Consider the following 25,583-nt stretch of genomic DNA (forward strand, 5'->3'; position numbering starts at 1 on the left):
TTGCATATATATAGATATATAGATATCAACTTTAAAAAAAAAAAAAAATGACATCTTGCTTATTATATGGTTTATTAGAAAACTTTGGCTGTAGAACTTGTTACCCTTGTACCAATAACCAATAGGCTACTTTTACTGATTAACAGCAGAGTGTGTGTGTGGGTATATATGTTCTTTCCTACAATATTGCCTATAGAACAGTACATACCATGGGTTTTCAGGGGAAATTGTTTAGTATCACATCGTGATTTGCTATACTAGTTTCAGGGATTACTACTAATTAAGTTTGGTGTAGTTTGTGAAAAAGAATCAACTAATTAAGTTTAAATTTTTTGCTAATCAAAATTTTGAAAACAAAATATTCCCTGCCTGTGATATATCAGTTGTGGAGCACTGGTAATGTGTTCTTGGTGTTTCCATGTGGTCAGCCATCCAAAAGCAATTGGAGTCCCAACACTGCTTAACTTTGTAACAACAAAGTTTCATCTTGGTAGCCCATTAGCATTTTTGAATATGATCAGTGTAGTCATGGTGCCTGGTTTAACATTTAACTCCCATCATGCCTTTTTTTCCTGCTAGATAATTAACCATTGCCTGTCAGTTCTCTTGCATGTTGTTGCCACTGGAGAACAAACCCCCGCACCTCTCAAACAGGTCAACCAATAACTTTTGATCTAAATTAAGATAAACACAAATCTAATTGTCTCATGAAGCTTTAATGAAATAGTGCCATTTGTGGCAGCAATACAACTGGTATTATTGGAGCTGGCGCCAGCCTGTCTGTGAAATCTAACTCATTGGGATTCCCAAAATCATATTAGCAACCTATTGCACTCTAAATTTTGTTTCCTTTTTTCCTTTTTTTTATTTTTTTAATGTTACTTTATTAATAAAAGTTATCAAATTTTAATAACTTTAGACAAGATTAGAATGACATGGAACAGAAACTTCTTCCATTACCAACAAAAAGGGGAAAAAAAGAAGAAAAGGACGACAAAGAGAATAAAGCTAGATTGTAGTTCCAAGACATTTTAATGTGAGTGTTTTAATCAGGATAATGTATTCCATCATGAACATAAACAAAACTGTGGTTGAGGAAATATCTGTGCTGATTTTTGTGCCATATTGCTTACTGATTGTTTTCAATCAATCAAGTAAACATGGCGGTCCCTGGTGACCTGGGGATGTGTAAATACTTCTTTTATTGAGGCTATTGTTCTCTGTTCTGCACTATTCTTCAGACCCTTGTCTGACTCTGCTGCAGTAATTCAGAGGAATCTTGAATTTGTGTGAAAAATCTCTTGGGCAGAGCAAAAACGTGAGCTTGATGCTTGCAGTGAAGTCAGCGAAAGGCGTTGTGTGGCATGTTTTGCATGGCAGAACAGGCGGAAAGTAAAGTTTTCAAAAATCAACACTTGATTCCATGTTAAGTCATAAATACACAGGCTAGATTCTCGGACAAGTGCCGTGCTGTGTGTTTATCAGTGGGGTGAAGTTCTTGTGAAAATGTACTTTCTTTTCCTACTTTTAAATGTCCATGTGTAGGCACTATATGTATAAATGTGTAGGTACTATATGTCCATGTGTAGGTACTATATGTATAAATGTGTAGATCTGTGTCTGTTTCTATGTATGGAATGAGGTGCAACGGGGTGAGACATAGCCCAGTGGTGATGAGCGCTTGCCTTATGCACGGTTGGTCGGTCCCAGTCGGTTGGCCCATTGGTCTATTTTTCGCTCCAGTCAATGCACTACGACTGGTATATCAAAGGCTGTGGTATGTGTTAACTATCCTTTACTACTAATGGAAAAGACTATATGTCAAGATTACCAAATGTCTGAAATCCAATAGCTGATGATTAATAAATCCATGTGCTCTAATGGTGTTATTAAACAAAATACATTTGTTTTTAGAATGTGGTGTAATTGTGTGTGTATGCTTGTATGTATATGTGTCAGTGTGTGTGTATGCTTGTATGTATATGTGTCAGTGTGTGTGTATGCTTGTATGTATATGTGTCAGTGTGTGTGTATGTTTGTATGTATATGTGTCAGTGTGTGTGTATGTTTGTATGTATATGTGTCAGTGTGTGTGTATGCTTGTATGTATATGTGTCAGTGTGTGTGTGTGCTTGTGTGTATATGTGTCAGTGTGTGTGTGCTTGTGTGTATATGTGTCAGTGTGTGTGTGCTTGTGTGTATATGTGTCAGTGTGTGTGTGCTTGTGTGTATATGTGTCAGTGTGTGTGTGCTTGTGTGTATATGTGTCAGTGTGTGTGTGCTTGTGTGTATATGTGTCAGTGTGTGTATGCTTGTATGTATATGTGTCAGTGTGTGTATGTATATATTTGCATGTGTGTCTGCAAATGTAAAAATGTGTATGTGTGTGTATATATGTGTATTTGTAGGTTTCATCTTCTTGTGAAATCCCACCAGGTCTTATATTTTATGAATGAATGATAATTATCTTGCATTGGTATCTTCCTACTACATTGAGCAATTCAGTCTGCTCTGCATACACTTTGCGTATCTTATAAATGCATGTGTGAGCAAGTAACAAGAGACTTGTCACACAAAACAAAGCAGTTGCAAAAACATAACATTAATATAACATTGTACAAAATAATTTTCTAGCTTACAAATGACCAAAGTTGGACAACATTCTCCCACATTCATTCTGTATTAACATAATACTATAATACAGAATACAAATTTAATATACTGACTAAGCAAGTCTGTTTTCCAAATGATCACCTCATGACTAATAAACAGAAGTACACCAATTGCTATTCTTTGAGTGACTAATCTGTCCCATTTTATATTCATATCACTATAAGCAGTATAGAGGAGATGATGACCTGCATACAAATCTGTATTTATGTATATGTATGTGTGATAAGAATATCATTAATGATTGTTTAATATGGGCATTACTACACCCTGTTTAATAACTGTAATAATAAATGGTCAGGGTAATCATAACCTTGATTATTGTTCACGATTGCTGCAGGTTTTGTAATTCCGGCTATCCCGGAATCATTGGCTGTGCTAGTCTGCTGACACAGGTCACAACTATTTGATAGGTGTAAGCACTCGTGATAAGAATTACATTGATTTGCTATCAACAGCATGTGCCAGAGTGCCTTATCAAAATTGGAAGTGACTTGCGGATTCTTAAGAGCTCTTTTGTTTTAATGGCTGGCATTTTCCAAGTGCAGTCTGTTAGTTTTACTAAAACCATTTTGTGTACAGTCAGTCGGTTTTACTTACCAATAAATGTACTTGTTATGTCTAGAATTTTTAAGTATTCTTGTTGTGGATCAGAATGAAAATATTAGTTTAATATGATATACAAGAATATCATAAATTATTTGCTGTCACTAGTATTGGGTCAGACAATATGAGAAATAATGCACTGCTGTTGTATAAGCTATCTTTTTTCAATTAACAGCAGTATATATTATAATATAGAACTTTATGTACATACTTGAACACATACATGTACAGGGCAGTATATATGCCAAGCTTCACATCATGAACTAAATATATATATAGATATAGGTTTCAATGACAAGGTTCATCAATTTAATTTTTTAAATTATCTATATGGTACTTCCAAATTTTAAAGACTTAATCTTAGAGTTTTCTAGATAAAATGAATTGTGCTGCTATAAAAGTTTATGGCTAAAGCTATCTTGAACATAGAAATTGTAAGAAATAAAACTTTGCAGGTTCAGTGCATGATGACACTGATTTTATCGCATGAAACATGAAACAGTAACTGAAGAATGATTCAGTTTGTGTTCGGCAAGCATTATTACAATCCCAGTTCTGCCCCTTTAAGAGGAAGCCCACATATTCTTACAGAAGACTAACACCGACTGCTTACAAGAAACTTAGACTGTAATCCTAAAATAGATGCTTGTTTCGATTGCTTGAGGTAGATTTTTTTTCACTAGGTAACTGTAGTAATTTGCTTTGGCTTCTCATCCCAGCCTCCCTACAACAGACTGTCAACAAACACAGCACTCGGAACATGTATTGATGGCAGCATGTATTGATGGCATCGCCTGTAGTCTGCAATGCTTGCTCAGTTTTCTCTCTTATAGATGAGTTATTTCAAATGTCCATATTTCATGCCAAGTGAACTAAAACCTTGTTTTATTTGTGTGTCGTTCAATAAAGTTTACAGTTGGAACATTTTATGCTGCTTGCGCTCTCGCTGGAAGAATCAATGTGTTCTAATCTGACAGTTTCTGTGTAGTAAAAAAAAAAATGTGGTAAAGATTTATTGCCTGTTGTTTGTAGTAAGACTTCTTAACAATTCTTTTTCTTCAATGATCTTAATTGTTTTCTGGGTTTTTTTTCCTGTTCCGACAAAACATGAAGCTTGTGTTCATATTTGTCTTTGTTCACCATACATATGTAGTGAATGGTGATTGAATCTTTGTTCATTTGTATTTGTAAATATGCTTGTGGTATATGCATGGTTAAGCAGTGATGCATTGTTGAATGCAAGTCATTATTGAATGTTTATGAATTTTTATGTGAAGTACTTTAATAATTTTCAGAGGATTTGTTAATTATAATATAAATGATTATCAGTTGTTGGAGGTTTTATTAAAGCAGAAATAATTATCAAGTACAGTAGCCAAAATGTGATTTGAATAATTTAGTTTGATAAAATATTTACTTGTGTTTTAGAACTCATTTATGTTTATTTATAGATGTAGGAAACTAGTTAACACTTGTTTCAAATCATATACCATGACTTTTATGTAAATGTAGATTAGTTAAGATGTATGTAGTTGAACCACATGTCTTGTTAAACAAAAAACAAACTTGATTGTTAATTAAAAGTGACTACAATTGCTTACTTGCACAAATTATCTTGACTTTGCATTTGATAAAAAGTTTACTTGTTGGTTCTATAGGCATGGAATGTATCTGTTTATATGGAGGTAAAACAAAATCAAGATTTAATCCAATTCTCATATTCAGTGCTATACAGTAGTATATTAAAACCAAATGCTTTGTTATGCAGTGTTCTGTCCACTGGAAAGATGTATTATAAAGGAGAAAAAATGTGTCTATCAGCAACTCAGCACTTTTATAATTATGTCTATTCAGTGTTTTATCCGTATATTTTGATACTTTATCTAGTGAGACGAAATCCACTGTTGTAACATAGTGATAGCATGAGATCTTTTATATATTCACTTTCCCATAGACTGGTAGCTTGTATTCTGTGGGCTTTGATATATCAGTAATGGGAACTGGCTGAGATGGGACACCCCCCCCCCCCCCCTCCGGTGACTGACCACTGGGCTACATCCAGTCCTAAATGATGTATGAATAACTATTTGCTGCTAATAAAACAGTACAGTCTGTAAACCATAAGCTCAGTAAGTTTGTTTGTTTTGTTTAACAACACCACTAGAGCACATTGATTTATTAATCATCGGGTATTGGATGTCAAACATTGGGTAATATTGACATATAGTCTTAGAATGGAAACCCACTACATTTTTCCATTAGTAGGAATGGATCTTTTATATGCACCATCACACAGACAGGGTAGCACATACCACAACCTTTGACATACCAGTTGTGGTGCACTAGCTGGAATGAGAAATAACCCAATGGGCCCATCGACGTGGATCAGTCCTAGAATAATCTAAATAAAGTACACATACCTTTGTTATCTTTACCTGTTATCTTTACCTGAGCCATTTTTACTGCACCTAATAACTGATCAGAAACAATGGGCACTATTAAACAAATTTCTTTTTCTTTCGTTGATAGAATTACCAATAGTGTATTGATCAACCGTAAGACAAAACAGAAAACACCTGGTTGGTTTTCCTCAATATTTTGAATAATGGCGATAAAGGAAAGGGATCTTCACTAAGTGTTAGCTTGTTTTTCCCTTGTCTAGAGGCACCACACCTGGATGGTTATCAAAACATTTAGATCACTCACTTTATGTCCAAAACGCAGAAAGGTAAACAGACATGATTGACACTTTCATTTCGTTCATGTGTTGTTTTAGCTAAAGATATATCCTACTTTTGCATTATGATTTTTTAAAGCTCCTTAAAAAATCTTTCATATCTGTTTCACATGCTTATCAAGAGAGAAAGACATAGTTGTTCCATAGGTTATGGATAAAAATAGTTTATTAAAAAATATTCATGCTGCAATTTAACATTTTGTTTTGTTTAACGACACCACTAGAGCACATTGATTTATTAATCATCGGCTAATGGATGTCAAACATTTGGTAATTTTTGAATTGTAGTCTCTGAGGAAACCTGCTACATTTTTCCATTAGCAGCAATGGATCTTTTATATGACAGGACTGCACATACCATGGACATTGATATACCAGTCGTGGTGCACTGGGTGGGATGGGAAACCCCTAATCAGAGAATGGGGTCAATCTTATGATGCAATCACTCGATACTGACTGAGCTAGATCCTTCCTCTACTGCAATGTATTTCACAAACTTTTTTATGTACAGAGAAACTCATAACTGTTCCATTTATTGGGCAAACCCAGATGTGCATATATCCTTTCTCCTTGACCTACATCTACATGTACCCACAAGCCCTGCAGTTACCGACTTGGAAACACAAATATTTTAATACCTGATCTGTTTAAAATATTTATTTCTATAAGGATATATAAAACTATTTTCAGATTTATAGCACTTCTGTTATCATATTTCGTTAAACAGAAATAGTATATCTGATGTTGACTTAACAATATGCTTTATCTGTGTCGAGAGTTGAGATAAAAATAAACATAAAATATTGATATAGTGCTGTATATGAGTGGGCAGATAGTATACACTGTGACCTAAAATATATGGGTACATCACCTTGACATAAAAATATACACACAACAAACTGTGTACTGATTGACAGTGTCATGCAATACTTAAGGATGGGCTCGAACTCTTTACATGGTTGTGAATTAACTCAAATAACGATCATTACATTGACTAAGTCACACACAGTAAGTGACTTTGCTTTTTGAAACCAGTGCACCCATGACTGGTACACGTTTAATTAGGACATGGTTCAGGTATGTATAGCTCCATGTATCAGAAAGTGTTTATGAAAGGGTTCCTGAAGGATGACCACCATTAACCTTTCTTATCATCTTATGTGTATGTACATGTAAGATAATCCAACCAGAAAACCACCCCCATAAATCACCGTATAGAGAGTGTGTAGGTTGCTCTTTTTAAAACAGTTTCTGTACTTGTATGTACAGACACACCCAGCCACTCCCAAACGGAGCAGTTGTTGAACAAACACAAAAATGACTACACAATTCTGAGACACCAGACGTAATATTTTGAAGTTTCTTGAATCTTACAGAAAATCCAGGTTCAATTGACTGGCTTGCCTGTGATATTTTTTTTTTTTTTTTTTTTTGCAATATCTTGTTTTACAAGCAAACCATGTAGCATAAATGAATATTAAGAACTATATTTTAGCACTGAGAAATTGGAAATATTAATGTGATTTTTTTTTTTTTACATGGATGATCTTGATTTCTTTCACAAAATCACAGCTCCATATTGTTAATTTGTTCTGTCTTGAGCTGTCCATGCAAATGGTGTCGAAATAAATTGTGGTGATCTTCAACCTTGCTAGCTTTATTACCCTCCGATTCACTTTTAATGGCAAACCAATTGTTGGCCATCAGATCTGTTTGGCAGTGATTTTTCAAAATCTGGCCACTGTGACAAATTCTTTTCCCCCCATTTCATTAAACCCTCTGATTATCCATTTGCGGTGCTTTTGCTATGATTGTATGGCATAACGACGGACTTGTTTTGTGTAAGGACGTGCTGTGAGCCTCATCTGCAAGCCTCCCCCAGCAGCTATAAAAATAAATGCTGAGATGACTCAGTTATTAAGTGAGATAATTGGATCAGCCTGAGTGACTGAATGATGGATGTCATACCCTCGGGGACCTGATGCATGTGCAATCTGATGCAGGAGCAACAATTTGGTTTTAGCACTGACACACTGAGATGGCAGACGGACTGTCATGGAACACCTCTTGCCAATCTCGGGGCGCTTGTATCCAGTGGGTTCTTCTGGCTGCGGGCAACTCCCTCCTGTCAGCTTACCATTCAGCCGTGTCTTGGAGCGAAATACAGATTTTTCAACAATGTCTAATTTCATTAAAGAAATCATATTTCCATGTTAAAGAAATCATATTTCCATATAAAAACTGGTTTCAGGGAAATGTTATTTCTTAAAGTCGGTTCTGTGTCATAAAAAAGGATTTTATTATTCAAGCTGCCATGAATGGTGGTTTGGTTAATAAGATTTTAGTTCCAAGCAGTTATAAATGACATGTATTTGAGGGAAAACATTTTTATTTAACTCGTTTTACTGGTCATTAATAGGATTATAGTAAAAAGCCATTTACAAATTATGTATGCATTTTCTTAAACTCAGGATTTGTCTTCTAAATGTAAATGAGATAAATGTTTATAAATGTATTAAGTTGGGGCTTTTTCTATAGCTAGTTAAAATAATTTCCAACAGACACTTCATTAGCTAGATTAAGTTGCAAATGTATTTCATTAATTTGAATACATTGAGAAACTTGGTAATCTCAACTAAAAATAGGTGGAAATTTTTTGGCTTGTCATCTTATATATATCTTATATTGCACTAAAACAATAAAAGAATACTATTTATGTCATTGCCTCCAGCTAATGATTCTGTGCTCTGCTTTTTCTGTTTTCCTGTCTGTTATTGGCCACTCTAGTGTTTCCATTAAGTCATACTCTCTTAGTCAGTAATACTACAGTAAATATCAAAAGCTGTAAGGACATACATGTTGTGTTATCTTGAGAAAGTGTGTAAAGTTGCCTTGCTATTAAAAATGAGTCTACAGACTGTATGACAGTAGTAATTTCAAATGTTACACATTGAATAGGCGATCTTATGTGCTCTAGTGATGTCGTTAAACATTCTTTTCTCACCATAAATAAGTACCCCACATTCCTAACAGTCACTAAAATTTAAACCATGTTCATATATGCTGGAGACATGGTAAATATTACTTTCTTTTCCTTTCCATTTGTGCTGTAATATTACATTTTCTGGATGCTAAACCATTATCTTTGCAATCCTCTCTACAAATATTTCCCAACAAACCCAGTTAATCCATGACAGCACCTTATCACACCTGCCCCATCTGTGTGTGATTTTGTTGAGTAACATTCGTCACTTGTCCGTCACTGTACGTGCCTATACCCGGGGAGTTTGTGATCAAGAACTCCAATGACATATTGCTGTCGCACCAAAATCTGTCAGATGTAAGCTACAAATGTTTGACGAGTTTATCAGCTTTTTCCAAGTCTTAGGATAGGGCATTGTATTTGTAATATTGATATAAACCTCTACAGACAGAAGTTGTAACACATTACGCACGCAGTTAATCATACACCAATTTCTTCGCACCTCCTGTGTGTTTTGGCTGACAGAAACAATTAACTGGGTGTGAATGGACAATTGATCGCCAGAGCCAGGATTTAGGGTGCCTGGCTGACGTGTTTGGTTAATCAGTGTGACCATTCTGTCTCTAGGCCAGGAGTGACTGATTCCGAGCTGGTTGGCGCCAGACCCATTGAAAACGATTTCACCTTTGTTTGCCAGCAATTCACCCTGGATCTCAACCCCACTCAAGTAAACACCTACGGTCTAGATTGGGCCAGTGCATTGTTAATGGGAAACACAGCCCATTGCCCCTATAACAAACTGTGATTCATTTCAGGCCCTCAGATGGCGAGAATAGAGCCACTGATACGGCATGCGTGTAGGTAATCAATATGAAAATAATAGATAAAAAGAATTGCAGAGACATTTTTTTGTCAATATCTTAACTGAATATTGTCATTCCTTTTGATGTCATTGTTGTATTGTTTGACAATTGTTTCTTGATTTTATTCACATCAATCCTGGCATTCAGTTGTGTGGGGTTTTTATATGCAAATAATGTTTCTTTTTTATTTCATTACTTCAGAATAGCATATCATACAAAAATATTACTTTGAAGTAGATAATTAACACTTGTACACTCAAGCATTCTTATCATTTCTAGATATCTTTCTTTTAAATTATTACTGTTTATAATTCTATAAATTGAAATTGATCAATTAATTTTATGTGAATTATTTATCAAGAAAACAAACATAATATTAGATTATCATCCAATTAGTTTCTATTATTTTGAAATGTTAATTTTTTTTTTAAATGTTGAAATATTAGAACTAAGAAAAAATTCAGTAGAAGAAAGAAAAATATAATTTTCTAAACACAGCATTAATATTTAACGCATACATGTATACATTGCAGATTGTAATTGCAACTCAGATTCATCTAATTTAATCAAAGAACAGAAATAGAAAATAAAATTTCTCCAGCAAATCTTTGACCTAAATAACACTTTCTTGATGTGATATTCATTGACAAGTCTGAAATGTGATCCACTCATACATCTTTCTTTTACCACCCAGCTACACCGCAATTTCACACCATTTTGAGATCTTGTCATTAGTTTCCGATTTAATCTCAAATTGTGTGAACCCATGTATAAGTCGGCTCATAAAAAGATCGCTTATTCTCTTGTACATATCCTGCCTGAACGAATCAGAAACACGTTTGTCAAATTTCTTATTCGCCATTATGTCCAGTTGGGCACTATATCATTATTATTTCTTCTCGTTTGACTGGATCAAGAGTAGACGTACACACTTGATTGCCAGATTAGTGTTAAAATCGGTCATTTCCCCTGACACCTTTCTTAACAACCAGTCCAGCAGCTTGGTAGCACACACTGACCATCAGGTAGATGGGGCTTACAGTTTGCGTTTCCTTGTATTGTCGGTAATGAGTAGGACAAAGGACAATATTTACTATTTACGTGCATTTTTCTTCACATTATCTTGAACAATGAAATGGGCAGACCAGAAAAGAACATGCCTAAGAGCAATTTAGGACACCAAAAGACTTGGGAGTAAGACACAAAGGCAGATTCATCGTTATGAGCCTACCCCCCACGGGTGCGGCAGACAGTCTGTCTCGCGCCACACTCACCTACAGTTGTATTCCTTTATGACAACAAGCCTTTCCACTGTGTCCTTTCTCTGGCAGTTTTCACACACTTGGCCAAGCCAAAAACAAATTGTAGAACTAGTTTTTGTCAACGATCCTTGCTTGGCTAATTTTGTTTGATCTGTCAGACTGGCAAGGTTTTGACATTATATTTCACAGTTTTGAAAGAGCCAGGTCAGTCAAGTGTCCACCTGCTATTCCCGTGAAGCCAATGATACGTCCGTCTGATGCAGGTTTCATCTGCCAGTCTCTCCGTTCTTTGTTTCCATTAATTCTGAGATCATAGTCACTGGCATTATTTGGATCTTTGGGAGGGGGAGCTGGGGGTGGGGCAAGATCTAGCTCAGGTGGTAGAACACAATTTGAGGTGCTTGAGTTGGAGGATCAAACCCCCTTGGTGGACATATTCTCTGATTGTTTTTTTCCAGTCCCAACCAGTGCTCCATGACTGGTATGTCAAAGTCTGTGGTATGTCCAATAGACGATTAATTAATGTTTTTTGTTTTGTGGTTTATTAGACAAATGAAACTTATAAATATGAATACATAGATGGCTTTCACTATTTTAATTTTGGCTGGTATCAAAGTTTGTTTTGTTTAATGATATAAAGCACATAGATTTATTAATCACTGGCTGTTGAATGTCAAACATTTGGTAATTCTTTTTTACTTGAAGTCGTAGAGGAAACCTGTACTACATTTTTCCATTAGCAGCAAGGTATCTTTTATATGCACTTTCCCACAGACAGGGTACTTCTGTGGCACTAGTTGGGATAGGAAAAAGCCCAATCAGAGAATGGGTCGACCGAAGGGGTTTAGTCCTACTACCAAAGCACTTCACACATTTATTCTTCTGACTGAGCTAGATCCTGCACTGGCTGGTCCCATGTCACAAATAAATTTTAATGCAACTCACTGTTATATAATATTATTACTGCCAAGTACATTCATTAGCATGTTTGTCACATAGTTTAATTAATTCCATATGTAATGGTGTTCATATACTGCACATGTTAGTGATGCATGAGAGACATTGAGACAGATACACCACACAATATCTGCTTTGAATCTTTGATCTCGTATCATGTATAATATAGCTCAGGGTGAAACTGTATTCTGTAGTGAAAAGTTAAGTTTGTTTTGTTTAATGACACCACTAGAGCACATTGATATATTAATCATCAGCTATTGGATGCCAATCATTTGGTAATTATGCCATGGTCTGAGAGGAAATTTGCTACATTTTTCTATTAGCACCAGCAAGGGATCTTTTATTTGCCCTCTCCCACAGACAGGACAGCACATACCATGACCTTTCATATATATCACTAATTCTAGTCATGGGGCACTGGTTTGGATTGGGAAAAAATCCAATTAGAGAATGGATTCACTGAAGTGGTTTGAACCTTTGACCAAAGCACACCAGGTGATCTACTTCAGACAGGACAGCACATACCATGACCTTTGATAAACCACTAATACTAGTCACGGGGCACTGGTTCGGATGGGGGAAAAATCCAATCAGAGAATGGATTCCCTGAGGTGGTTTGAACCTATGACCTAAGCACACCAGGTGATCATTCTTCCTGACTGAGTTGGATCACACCCTATTATAGTGAGACAGTTACCACCAAACATTATCTGCTCTGATATCATATCATGTATGATATAGCTTGGGGTGAGACTGCACTGTGGAGTGGAGAGTGAGACTGCACTGTGTGCAGTCACTTCACATTAGGTGTCTTCCTGATGACAGTCAGAAGAAGCTGCACCTTCTGTTTTGTCTACAGTGATCAAGATCAGGAAAAACATCACTTTGAGATAAGCATCTTAAACAAACCTCACACCAATTTGCTGCCAATGCTACCAAATAAACCCACAGGCTTGTTTGCCACGTTGACAACTCTGCAGGGGCTTTTTTCTTTCTTTTTTTTTCTTTCCTTTTTTACTTATACCTGTTGACAGCTTTAAGGGGTGCTGGAAAAAACACAGCTAGCCCATGTTGTTCCAATGTTGCTCCATGTAGACTAACCAGAGCCAGGGTAATCAGTGGTTTGACTAATGGAAAGTGACAGCTATTTCATTCCATCTCTTCTGGGTGTATTTTTGCTTAGCTGTCCGTCCTGATTGGTTTAAAGGAATAGTGGTAGTTATTCTTTTGTTTATCATGTCACTGTGTTGATGGCTGCACTGATAACGCATCGAGCCGTTCATCAGGCTGGCGAACCGTTCATCAGGCTGGCGCCAGTCCGATGTACAGCCACACTTGAGGCTTGTGGCAGCGTAAGAGACAGAGAGTGAGAGAGAGTGAGGATAGAGGAGATAAGGTCTCTTTACATACAGAAACCAATAGATCGTAGATGAGATGGATTCCTAGTGGAATTGATTCAGCATTGCTTCCAGTTTGTTATGCAGTCTTAGTAATTTGGAACGAAACTGATTTGCCATATGTCAAAGAAATTGCAATAATGTAACCATATATTGGTTTTCTTTATGACTAGTATCCAGTGTGCAAATTGAAGTGTGTTGTACTAAATACAAGTGGTATATTGAAGAAAGGTTATAAAACATGGCGCACACTCAACTGGAAAACTGACCTTGTCAGAACTTGCACCCATGATGGATATGTATACTTGAAATCAAATCATGAAAAGTAGATTTAGACTTCAAAATGGAACATTAACCATTTATATTTGAAATAATGTAAGCTGTTTTAATATAATTAAAAACTTTCCTGTGTTATATGGTCTACTCTATTCTGATTAGACGACGTCACTAAAAAACCAATTATGTTATCCTTCGATAAACCTCAGACAATTACGTCAAATGGTGTGTCATTATGTGACTGTTATACATTGATAAATTCACAAAAAGTGACAAACAATTCTTATATTACATTATTCTTTAACCTCTGAGCTGCATCTCACTATTGTTCCTTTATTTTTTCTAATTTATTGTTTTGCTTACTGGGTATATTCAATTAATGTTTAAGCATATACAAAGAAATAAAGAAAGACATGTTTTATTTAACGATGCACTCAACACATTTTATATACTGTTATATTGCGTCAGACATATGGTTAAGGACCACAGAGATATTGAGATAGCCACTTCTTGGGCTACTCTTTTCGATTAGCAGCAAGGGATCTTTCATATGCACCATCTCACAGACAGGGTGGTACATACCACGGCCTTTGATATACCAGTCGTGGTGCACTGGCTGAAACGAGAAATAGCCCAGTGGGCCCACTGACAGGGGTCAATCCCAGACTGACCACGCATCGAGCGAGCGCTTTAGCACTGGGCTACGTCACACCCCCAATTTAAGCATATACTGTCATGGGCAAACATGTCAGTTATCTGAACTGTGTCTCCAAGGTAGGGATTAATCCTTGATTATTAGTGGTTAGTTATAACCTCCCCAATGAGTCCGTAAAACTCATCCATTGAGATGTGAACTCGGTGCCTACCAGCCTTGGAGCCAATGACTTAACCTCTACACGGCCTGGGCTGGTTTGTATGATTGTATTCCTAATGAGAACGAGAGACAAATTATTTAAGTAATGTAAGCCTGCAGCTGCCTAAAGCATGTACGTATTAGTATGCATACAGAGCTGTTATGTCACTCTCTGTACAGTGTACATGTGTGTACATACATACACACTTAAACATTTACGGAGAGGCACGAATGGCGATAAGAAGAAAATTGGCAATTTTGTGTAACAATAAACACAGAGATAAGGGGCAATAAGAAGCAAGACTGACTAAATAGTGTCTGCAAACATCAAACACAGCCTGGCTCCACCAACAAATAGTAGGTCCCAGTCTGACACCAAGTTTAGTCTTTTTCAAGATAGTCCATGTCAAATGACATCTACTTCATGCCTGGAGCAAAAACTAAATCTTCCTATATTTGAATATAAAGATAACACATGTAGATACAATAAAGATTCCTTAAATCAATGAAATATCTAGTTGATTTAAGAATGTGACTACAATATATGGTATAAAGGAAACCTTGATAAAGAGTTGTTAAAAACCATGTCATTTGTGTTCCATAGTCATCTTGGTTGTACAGTCCAACCTGCATTAAGCAGACACCTAAGAGAATAAAAAAAGTTCCTTTTAAGACAGTTGGCTGTGTAATGCAGGTCATTTTATATTATATGACTTGAGATAAATAAGGTAGTCTTTTAAGAAAATTATTTAACAGAGGACAATTTACATGCATACTAGTATATGGGATGATTTGAGAGAATATTAAGGTGATCTGTTATAACAACTGGCTGTTTAATACACATTAATTAATATTATATTAAACGAACTGAAAGAATATTAAGATGATTGCCAAGACATTTTGCTGTTTAATGGATGTTAATTTATACTACAGTATACACAGTGCTCTGTTAAGATAGTTAGCTGTTTAGCACAGGTGGCCTCTTGTACAGGTTTGTTATTGTGAACATTTTAAATGTTTAATAATCTAAAATTGAGAAGAAAAAAAACCCTTCATGAACCTGTTTTATTTTCCTCCCTCACACAAGAGGTCTGTGGAAGTTCACCACGTCTGATTGTGATCTGTGGTGGGCCATTGGCGGCACACTCCACAAACAATAGCTGATGATCAGAGCAAACAAACATCTTTTGTCGCAGCCATTGGTTACCTGCCGCCCGTACACCCAGGGAGGTGTCTTGTCTGGGTGTTATCAGCACCTCCTCCACAATGTCCCGTCTGATAGACACAGAGATACTCACGCCAGTATGGAGCTGCTCTGCTCAATTGTTTTTCTTGTAACTCCAATGCGTGTTTGTAAAACAAAGATGAGCCGATTCAGTGTTTTTCTTCATCACAGTCAAAGTCATTATGGCGCTAATGGATGTGTATCATAAAATTTGTTTTCGTTTGGTCAGTTTGTGCAAGGTCGTTTTCCAGATTCAAATAAGATTGTTGGAGTATAAATTTTATTTAGTACTTGTGCATTATTGTAAAGTCAAAACTATTTAAAAGTCTAATTCAGTGAAGAGTTCAAATGATCTTCTTATAAATGTTAATATACATTCGCTGAGCAGTCAGTTATTTTTTATTTTTGGCTTGTTAACTTTTTTTTTTAAATTCTGTTAACTTTAACCAATTACTGTTCCAAATTCTGCCAATTTCCAACTCATCCCCCACCTGTTCTGTCCCAGACAAAGTCACTGGTGAAGTTAAAGAAATTGTGCCTATGAAAGACGTGCGTGAACCGTAATTGGATATAGGCACAATAATATGGTATCCCACACCTATATACATTCGTGCCCATTCTAAGAACTGAAATGTATGCTTGTGAATGTTAGTTTGTCTCATAGACCATTATCACAATTAAAAGTTAAAATGATCTCCTTCTGAATGTCAATATGCCTTGTAGCCTATCCTAATGAATAGCTAACACTATGTCTCATAGCCTCTGCAATCTAGTGGGAAATGAACTGTTGTCAAACTAAATAGTCTCGTATAATGTATGATAATAGTTACTTTGTGTTTGTAATAGTTGGACACGAAATTAATATATGTACATGATAATATTATGTCATTTAATTATAACCGTAAACTGTTCTGCCACTGGTTACAATTTAAGACCATGTATATCATAATCTTTAATGGTAATTCCTTGTGTAAAAGATTACATATTTTGTTGGCATATGATTGCTGCAAGGCTTTCATTAACTGCTGGAACTGAATGTTATGAGCAGATGCTTCTGCTGTTAATTGCATGGTCAGTTGATGCTAAAAGGCAATTACTGTCTGCGATCATTTCAGATGGACAATGGTATCTTGTCCGTGGCAATGGAGAGCAAGCAGTTATAGACTGCAGCTTGGTAATGAATTCTATGCCTAAATGCATCGATTCTACTATACATTATTGATAGGTCATACTTGGCATACAACAAGCATATAAGGACTTGCATGTTCCTTTTATGTCACTGCAGTTGAAAATAGTTATAGTAAAATAGCATGCATGAATGTCTTCACTGTACAAGCAACATAGTGAGACCCAGCTCTTTGTGCCAGATATTTTGTATTGTTGTTGTCTAACTCCTATATGATTTTGCATAGTTTTTGTACATCATTATATTTAAAATATCACATATACAAGTGTAAAATATTGCATGTACATGTACATATTTTGAACAGTCTGTACAGATCCAGGTGGTGCTGGTCATATACACGTAAGACATGCTTTCATTACTATTATTATTATTATTACTTACATCTGCGAAAAAGGGAGTGTATGTCCTTTGGTGCCTCTCCCTGGATCTACACTTGTATACAGATTTTGTTTCTGGCCATTCAAATTGAGATATAAAAGAAATAGTACTATCTTTAACTAATGCTATGTGCATATCCTGTAATTGTCAAAATACCCATTGACCTCTGTGTTACACACACATAATTTTGGAAGTTAAGTACCAGTGATGAATGATACACTGACAATAGCTAGACAATTTAATTTAAAATTTGTTTTCTAAAAATATTTACTTTGGCCAATATTGTTATTAGCATTTACTGGTCTTTGCCAATGCTTTTAGTCCATGTGTGAATCAAGAATCGGGGCATGTGCTGATAATTTCATACAATATGACTGCTACAGGTTATCATGTTTACCTCAGCATCACTTATCTCAACACCATGCCTGTTTCCTAGACATGGAGTTTGCCTGCTGTCTTCACTTCTCACCTCCAGTACCTGCATGTTCTCATATCTACCAGACTGTTCCAGTCTCTGCATATACTGTCATATCTACCAGACTGCTACAGTCCCTGCATACTCTCATATCTACCAGACTGGGATGTAGGTTAGTGGTAGAACTGCATCTGGTGTACAGTAGGTCATGGGTTTAGTCCTGCATGGAAATCCTGTGGGAATGTTTCCATCTCGAACCATCGATTCACAATCAGTGAATCAGAAGCCACTGTTATGTGTAACCCTATCTGTGGGAAATGCATACAAAAAGAGTTTTACTCCAAATGGAAATTGCTGGGTGTAGATCATTTATTAAATTGATCGTCCTTAGTGAATTTTGCTATTGTCATAACCAGTGTCCTATGACTGGTGCAGCAAAGGCTGTGGTATATGTATTGCTTTGTCTGTGGCAAAGTACATGGAAGATCCCTTGATAAAAGAAAGTAGCCTATACAGCTACAGTGGGTTCATCTGTCAGTTATCTGGGGCAGGATGTAGAGTGCTCGCCTGAGGTGCAGTGGGTCTCAGGATCAATCACTCTCAGTGAACTCAATGATTTTCCCCCAACCTAACCAGTGCTCCATGACTGATGCATCGAAGGCTGTGGTATGTTCTGTTCTGTTCTGTCTGTGAAAAAGTATATTTATAAAACTTTTTAAAAGATCTGTTGATAACAGTAGCCTGTGTGGCCACAGAGGGTTTTATTCTCACTCTCTACATTCTAAACCATAGGGGCGGGATGTAGCCCAATGGTAAAAGTATTCGCTTGATGTGTGGTTGGTCTAGGATCGATCCCCGTAAGTGGACCCATTGGCCTATTTCTCATTCCAGCCAATGCTTGACAACTGGTGTAACAAAGGCTGTGGTATGTACTATCCTGTCTGTGGGATGGTGCATGCAAAAGATCCGTTGCTGCTAATCAAAAAGAGTAGCCCATGAAGTAGCAACAGCAGGTTTCCTCTCTCAATATCTGTGTGGTCCTTAACTATATGTCTGATGCAATATAACAGTATATAAAATGTGTTGAGTGCGTCGTTAAATAAAACATTTCCTTCCTTCTAAACCATGTGTTCAAATCAACATATTATTACACAGCCATAGCTTTAAATATGTTGAGATGTCATTAAACATGTTCCTTTTCTCTAATAATTTAAAAGTATAGCATCTAGACCACATGTAACAATTATCCTAAGCATGACACATACCTAACTGCATCTGATTAAATAATGTGCTGGGGAGTGTTAACAAACATGCATTCCTTTCATTTCTCTCCCCCCCCCCCCCCCCCCCCCCCCCCCCCATCAGATCAGCCCATACTTTAACTAATACTGGTGAAGAATGTGGTTTATTCCACACCACTATTCCTGTTATTCCCATAATGGCTGTGGTCTGGTCATGGGCAGTTAAGATTGGTGTCTCACCAACTTATCTCAGCCTGTGTCAGCACAAAATGGCCATCAAGTCAGCTGCCAATGCCAGAAATGACAAATCTGTATCCCATGGGGCTTTAAACTGGTACCTTTATGGTCAGAGATCGGCTGTGTTGTTGTATTAACTTTATTATTTATTTTCCTTTCTATTTCAATGCAAATGGATGTGAAAGGGGATAGTGAAACAGGCAAACAGCTGTGTAGAGTTTGTTTTCTTTTTTCTGTATGAACTCAACTGCTTGTCATGAAATGACATCAGATGTCATTATCAGGGGTTTTTTCCCAACAAAGTAAAAATTTAATGATTTATTTTTGTGCTGTTTTAACCAGTTTCTCCCAGCATATCGTTTGTAGACTGTGAATTGAGATAATGTTTGTGGATTTTTTTTGTGTTCAACACATGGATAATTGTTAATCACACTGTTTGAAACATGCCCAGTTGCAGACTAAATGTGTTTGTATAGATTTGAAACCAACATGGAGCTATTATCTAAATTAGTTTTACATGTGGACCACCAGTAAATTCCTTTTTATTTACATGATAAAACAATTAAATACGTCTTTACTTGAAATATTTTTTATAGTTGAGCTAAGCTTTAACGGTTCAGTGGTTTTGTTTCTGAAAATATTCAGTTTCAACTTTAGCATTAAGCTGGATAGAGTTAACCATTAAATATAATACAAGTCAAATTAAAATGTGAATATCAAAGCTGTCATTCTGCTTAGATTAAGGGATAAAGCACTCACTTGATGCACAGTCAGTTTGGGATTGATTTCCATCTGTGGGCCCATTGGGCTATTTCTCTTTCCAGCCAGTGCACCACGACTGGTATATCAAAAACTATGGTATGTACTATCCTGCCTGTGGAATGGTGCATATAAAAGATTCCTTGCTACTAATGGAAAACTATAGTGGGTTTCCTCTCTAAGACTATATGTCAAAATTCTGCTCTTGGGTCATCCCCATGAAAATCCATAAAAAGTGCATATAAAAGACCCTTTGCTGCTTATTACTAAGAATAGCCTATGTGGCAGCAGCAGATTTCCTGGGGTTTGTTTTTCAACCAGATGTTGAAATAACAAGATGTGATGTAATAACAAATAACTGTAATTAAAATGTGCTGAACCAAAACAACAACAGAAAGACAAAAAGAAAGGAAGTGCTATAATCCCACCAAGATTAAGACTTAAACTTCTTCTCTGGGCTTAAGCTTTTAAACATGGAAGTCAAAAGAAGTAAATATAACAAGTTTAAGTTGATTATATTAACTGTAAACACGAGATCTGCACCTAATCTGTCCCAATTTGAAAGGGTTTTAGATCCAACAGCCTGCTGCATGATGGTTTAGCACATCATGGTGTGAGGTTGAAGAGTGTCGGTCATTAAGCCGTTAGCTGGAAGCTGATTAATCACTGATCACAACAGATGCTGGTCAGCTCCGTCTAGACACACTGGGCCGGTAATCATCAAATCCGTGTTTGTTTTCAACAAGCCTCCGATCATACACACTGCATTGATAATTTCACAAATTTATTTGTTTTCAAGAACGCTTTGATCATGGCAGCAGTCTTTGTTGTTCTGGTTATTATAATAATAAGGTTGGTGATCTTTGGCCATCCCCCACTGTCACTAATTTGACAAAACAAACCGCTTCTATTGACAGTGGAGTCGGCCCCCACATGGTGCCCATGATTTTGTGCTCAGTTACATTAATTGGTATGAAATATTTCAAATTTGTCAGTTAAGTTTTGCTGGTTTATTGTTATGTTCTGTCATAATAGAGTGCCCATGCAGTTTTGCCTGCAATGCTTAATTTAATTGTCTTTTTATTTAACTTGTATTTATTTTTAAATGGATCCATAACAATTAAACCATTGAGGTATGTTATGATTATAGGAAAACATTATTAAATGTTAAACCAACAGATGCATGTTCATTCATTTGTGTGAAACAATTAAGCCAGGTTTATGTTGTTACATAATTATTTTTACCTTGATGAAAAGCATCTATATACATGTAATTAGTTTAATTACATCTAGGAAGTCGTGTGTACAAACGATTTTACAAGTATGCCGATGAATGGCTAATCAAAGTGCTGTGTACAAGCTATGCAGATTTCATTAAAATCCATATGTCATGATGCACATATTGTCTGGATTCTTTGTGATAAAATGCATAATCTATTATTATTGACATTATATCTGTCTGAGGGTTATAAATGTAACAAATGTATCTCACTCAGACTGTGACGTTCTACCATGTTATAAATAAATGTGGCCATTTTCAAATCCACTTGTATGTTTGATTGTATGTTATTATCTATAAATAATAGTTGAAGTCAAGCCATTTATAATCCCTGCCACATTATTCTAAGTGGTTACAGTTCCAATAAATTTCCATTTTATTTGTGTTTCAGAATGAACTGTCTCAGAATCTACAGACATTATCAGAAAAAGCCAAGTCTGGAACTGAGTTTATACAAAGGTTGAAATCTATGACAGAAAGTGTAAATGTAAGTATAATATTATATATATATGTCTGTTGCACTGCAATGGGCAAAATCATAAAAGGTTGATTTTATATCTAAAATCATTCTCAACCAAGTAGGTGACTGTTTTCAGTAGAAACTGTTGCTTCCAGTGTCAAATATGTTTTATACTTACCGCTACAGTTATACATACCACTGTGTTCGGTAGTTGTAACTGACCTTGTACATTGATTTTTTTTTCATTTATACTTTTTCATGCTTATATTCAATTACGGTTCAAGCACACTGTCCTGGGCACACACCTCAGCTAGCTGGACTGTCTGTCCAGGACTGGGTTAGTGGATAATTGTTAGTGATTAGTGTGAGAGAAGTTAGTATAGTGGTCTTACAGGTACTGGGAGGCGAACCTAGTACCGACAAGCCTTAAGTCTTATGGCTAGCCATTATAACACCAGTACTACATTGAAAAGTAAATGATGTTATTTATTTAATTCCACTTATTTTCGTGCTTATATCCAATTAAGGTTAAAGCATGCTGTTCTGGACACACACCTCAGCTATCTGGACTGTCTGTCAAGGACAGTGGGTTAGTGGCTAGTTATAGTTACTGGTTAGTGAGAGAGAAGTTGGTGTAGTGGCATTACACCTACCTATTGAGTTATTAAACTCATTTCAGTTGGGAGCTGGTACTGGGAGGTGAACCCAGTACCGGCAAGCCTTAAGTCTGATACAACAACACCACCGGTGCCAGTGCTACTACACTAAAAGATAGGTGATATGTTAAGTGTTCTCCTAGGTACTCTACTACTCAGGTAGTTAGATGGGCTGATTACCTCATCCTGTGTCTTTGGCTGGCATTTTCACAGTAACCTGGCTCTGATTAGGTTACATTGTGATAACATAGCACAAATACTCCTGTTGAGCCTGCACACTAAACATGTTTGTCTTAACACTGTAAGTTACTACTGACACAACTTCCTACTTACTCAGTCTGGTAATCTTCCCAAACGGAAGCCATAGACTTGAAGCATATGTTAATGTTTCTTATTTACCATTGTAGCGAATGAGATTTTATTCAGTGGTAAAGGGTTATCTGAGGTGCTATAGGTAACAGGACCAAGCCTGCTAGAAAACACATTGTTGTACCTGTACATTAGAATGTTATGATAATATTTCAAAGTATATGGTATGAGCTATCCTGTTAAGACTATTTTTTCTGAATGTATATTTATAAAAAGGTACAGTAGGGTATATGATCAATCCCCCTGACTATGGATCTACATGGTTATTTCCTGCCCAGTCGGTACTTCACAACAGTTATACAGTGTAATACAGGCTACATGCTGTCTTGATTGTAGAAAGGTCCCTTTAAAACTCTCAGTGCCATCTGTATACTAGCAGTGAGGTTTCATAATTTTCAGTTTTGTGTTATGACACCTCTACAACATAAGGTTGGTGGACCCAAAAGACTATTTTTCATTCCAGCCAGTGCTCCACAACTGGTGTAAACAAAAGGCTGTGGTATGTACTGTCCTGTGTGTGGGATGGTGCATATAAAAAATCCCTTGCTGCTAATTGAAAAGTATAACCCATCAAGTGGCGACAGCAGGTTTACTCTCTCAATATCTGTGTGGTCCTTAACCCATATGTCCGATGCCATATAACCGTAAATAAAATGTGATGAGTGCGTCATTAAATAAAACATTTCCTTCATTCCTTCCTTCCTTCCTCTACAACACATTGATTGACTGGCTATTGGAAGTCAAACATTTGGTCATTCTGGCATAGTCTTCAAAGTCAAAAAGTGTATTTTGTTTAACGACAACACTAGAACACATTGAATTATTAATCATTGGCTATTGGATGCCAAAGATTTGACAATTTTGTCATATAGTCTTAGAGATCAAACATGCTACATTTTTCCATTAGCAGCAAGAGATCTTTTATATGCTCCATCCAACAGACATGATAGCACATACCACAGCCTTTGATATACAAGTCATGGTGCACTGGCTAAATTGAGAAATAGCCCAATGGGCCCTCTGTAATGACAGGTATCGACCATAGACGCATCAAATGAGTGCTTTACCACTGGGATGCATCCCGCCCCATCGTAGTCTTCAAAGGAAGCCCACTACATTTTTCCATTAGCAGCAAAGGATATTTTATAATATTAATTGTCCCACATGATTTCATTTCAATATAAGAATGATGTCCTTTTCACGCTGTGTTAAAACAGAAAATTACTACTTGTTTTCATTTGCGAAAATAATTGAAAAAACACATGTGCATTAATGGTGCAACACACCTGGTTTATTGCAACTGCAGTTTCATTGCAGAATAAACATTAATGTGTAAATTGCATTTGTATAAAAACTGTACAGTCAGCACCAATGAATAAAGTGCAACCACATTGAAACTGCAGAATAACGATTGACGTGTGCCATAATTGCCTTGAAACTGGAATTTTAACTTTCTTTCTCAGTATATGTCTTTATTTATTGATCTTGTATTTCTGTTAAAAAACTACCCTATAAATCTGGCAGTGAAAATAGTAGACTTGTACTGCAGTGTATGTATGGGTGGTGTTATTTATTTGTAGCAAATCATGGGAGTGGAATCTCATTCTGTATTGGAGGCAATGTGTGCACGTTCCGTGTTTCTCTGGCGGACTGATTGAGTTTCCACACGGAAATGACCATCAGTCATTGTCTGGAAGGTTCATGAGACCATCTTTCAGCACGAGCGAGCGTGACTCTCTCTTCCATTAATACCGTGTTGTTCAGAACACATGCACGCTGCTCACTGGTGCTGTTTGTATAAACAGATCAATACGTATCTATATCTACTTAGTGTGATACAAGACTGAAAGCCTTCATTTCATTCTTTCTTTTCATTTTAATTTCATTTCCGTGCTTATATACTGATGGAAAGAAGTAAGGGAACACCTAAATAGTACGAGCTAGTATTGACTGCCACCAGAACCTCCATTCATAGTATAAGTAAGTTAACTGTGTTTCTCACACCCAGTTTCACAGTACTGACATTCAGTCCCACATTACATCTCTGTATTTTATATAGGCATAACTATTCATTTCATTTCAACCTGTTTCTGTACTTATATCCAATTACCATAAGGTTCAAGCACGCTGTCCTGGGCACACATCTCAGCTATTTGGACTGTCTGTCCAGGACAGCGGGTTAGTGGTTAGTTGGTTAGTGGTTAGTGAGAGAGAAAAGGGTGAAGTGGTCTTAAACCTACCCATTGAGTGTTAGAACTTGCTCTGAGTAGGAGCCGGTACCGGGCTGTGAACCCAATACCTACCAGCCTTATGTCCGATGAGTGTTAGAACTTGCTCTGAGTAGGAGCCGGTACCGGGCTGTGAACCCAATACCTACCAGCCTTATGTCCGATGAGTGTTAGAACTTGCTCTGAGTAGGAGCCGGTACCGGGCTGTGAACCCAATACCTACCAGCCTTATGTCCGATGAGTGTTAGAACTTGCTCTGAGTAGGAGCCGGTACCGGGCTGTGAACCCAATACCTACCAGCCTTATGTCCGATGAGTGTTAGAACTTGCTCTGAGTAGGAGCCGGTACCGGGCTGTGAACCCAATACCTACCAGCCTTATGTCCGATGAGTGTTAGAACTTGCTCTGAGTAGGAGCCGGTACCGGGCTGTGAACCCAATACCTACCAGCCTTATGTCCGATGAGTGTTAGAACTTGCTCTGAGTAGGAGCCGGTACCGGGCTGTGAACCCAATACCTACCAGCCTTATGTCCGATGAGTGTTA

General features: G+C 36.8%; 1 protein-coding gene across 2 annotated transcripts in view; it reads left to right on the forward strand.

The window, feature by feature from the left end:
- LOC121371299 (E3 ubiquitin-protein ligase TRIM9-like) overlaps positions 1-25,583 on the forward strand; it is a 122,099-nt gene that overhangs the window by 12,300 nt on the left and 84,216 nt on the right. For both annotated transcript variants that reach the window (XM_041497101.1, XM_041497102.1), the window contains exon 2: positions 21,719-21,814. In XM_041497101.1, coding sequence (XP_041353035.1) covers positions 21,719-21,814 — 96 coding nt within the window. The remainder of the gene's footprint in view (positions 1-21,718; positions 21,815-25,583) is intronic.

This window comes from Gigantopelta aegis, chromosome 4 (genome assembly GCF_016097555.1).
Source record: "Gigantopelta aegis isolate Gae_Host chromosome 4, Gae_host_genome, whole genome shotgun sequence".
Lineage (NCBI taxonomy): Eukaryota > Metazoa > Mollusca > Gastropoda > Neomphalida > Peltospiridae > Gigantopelta > Gigantopelta aegis.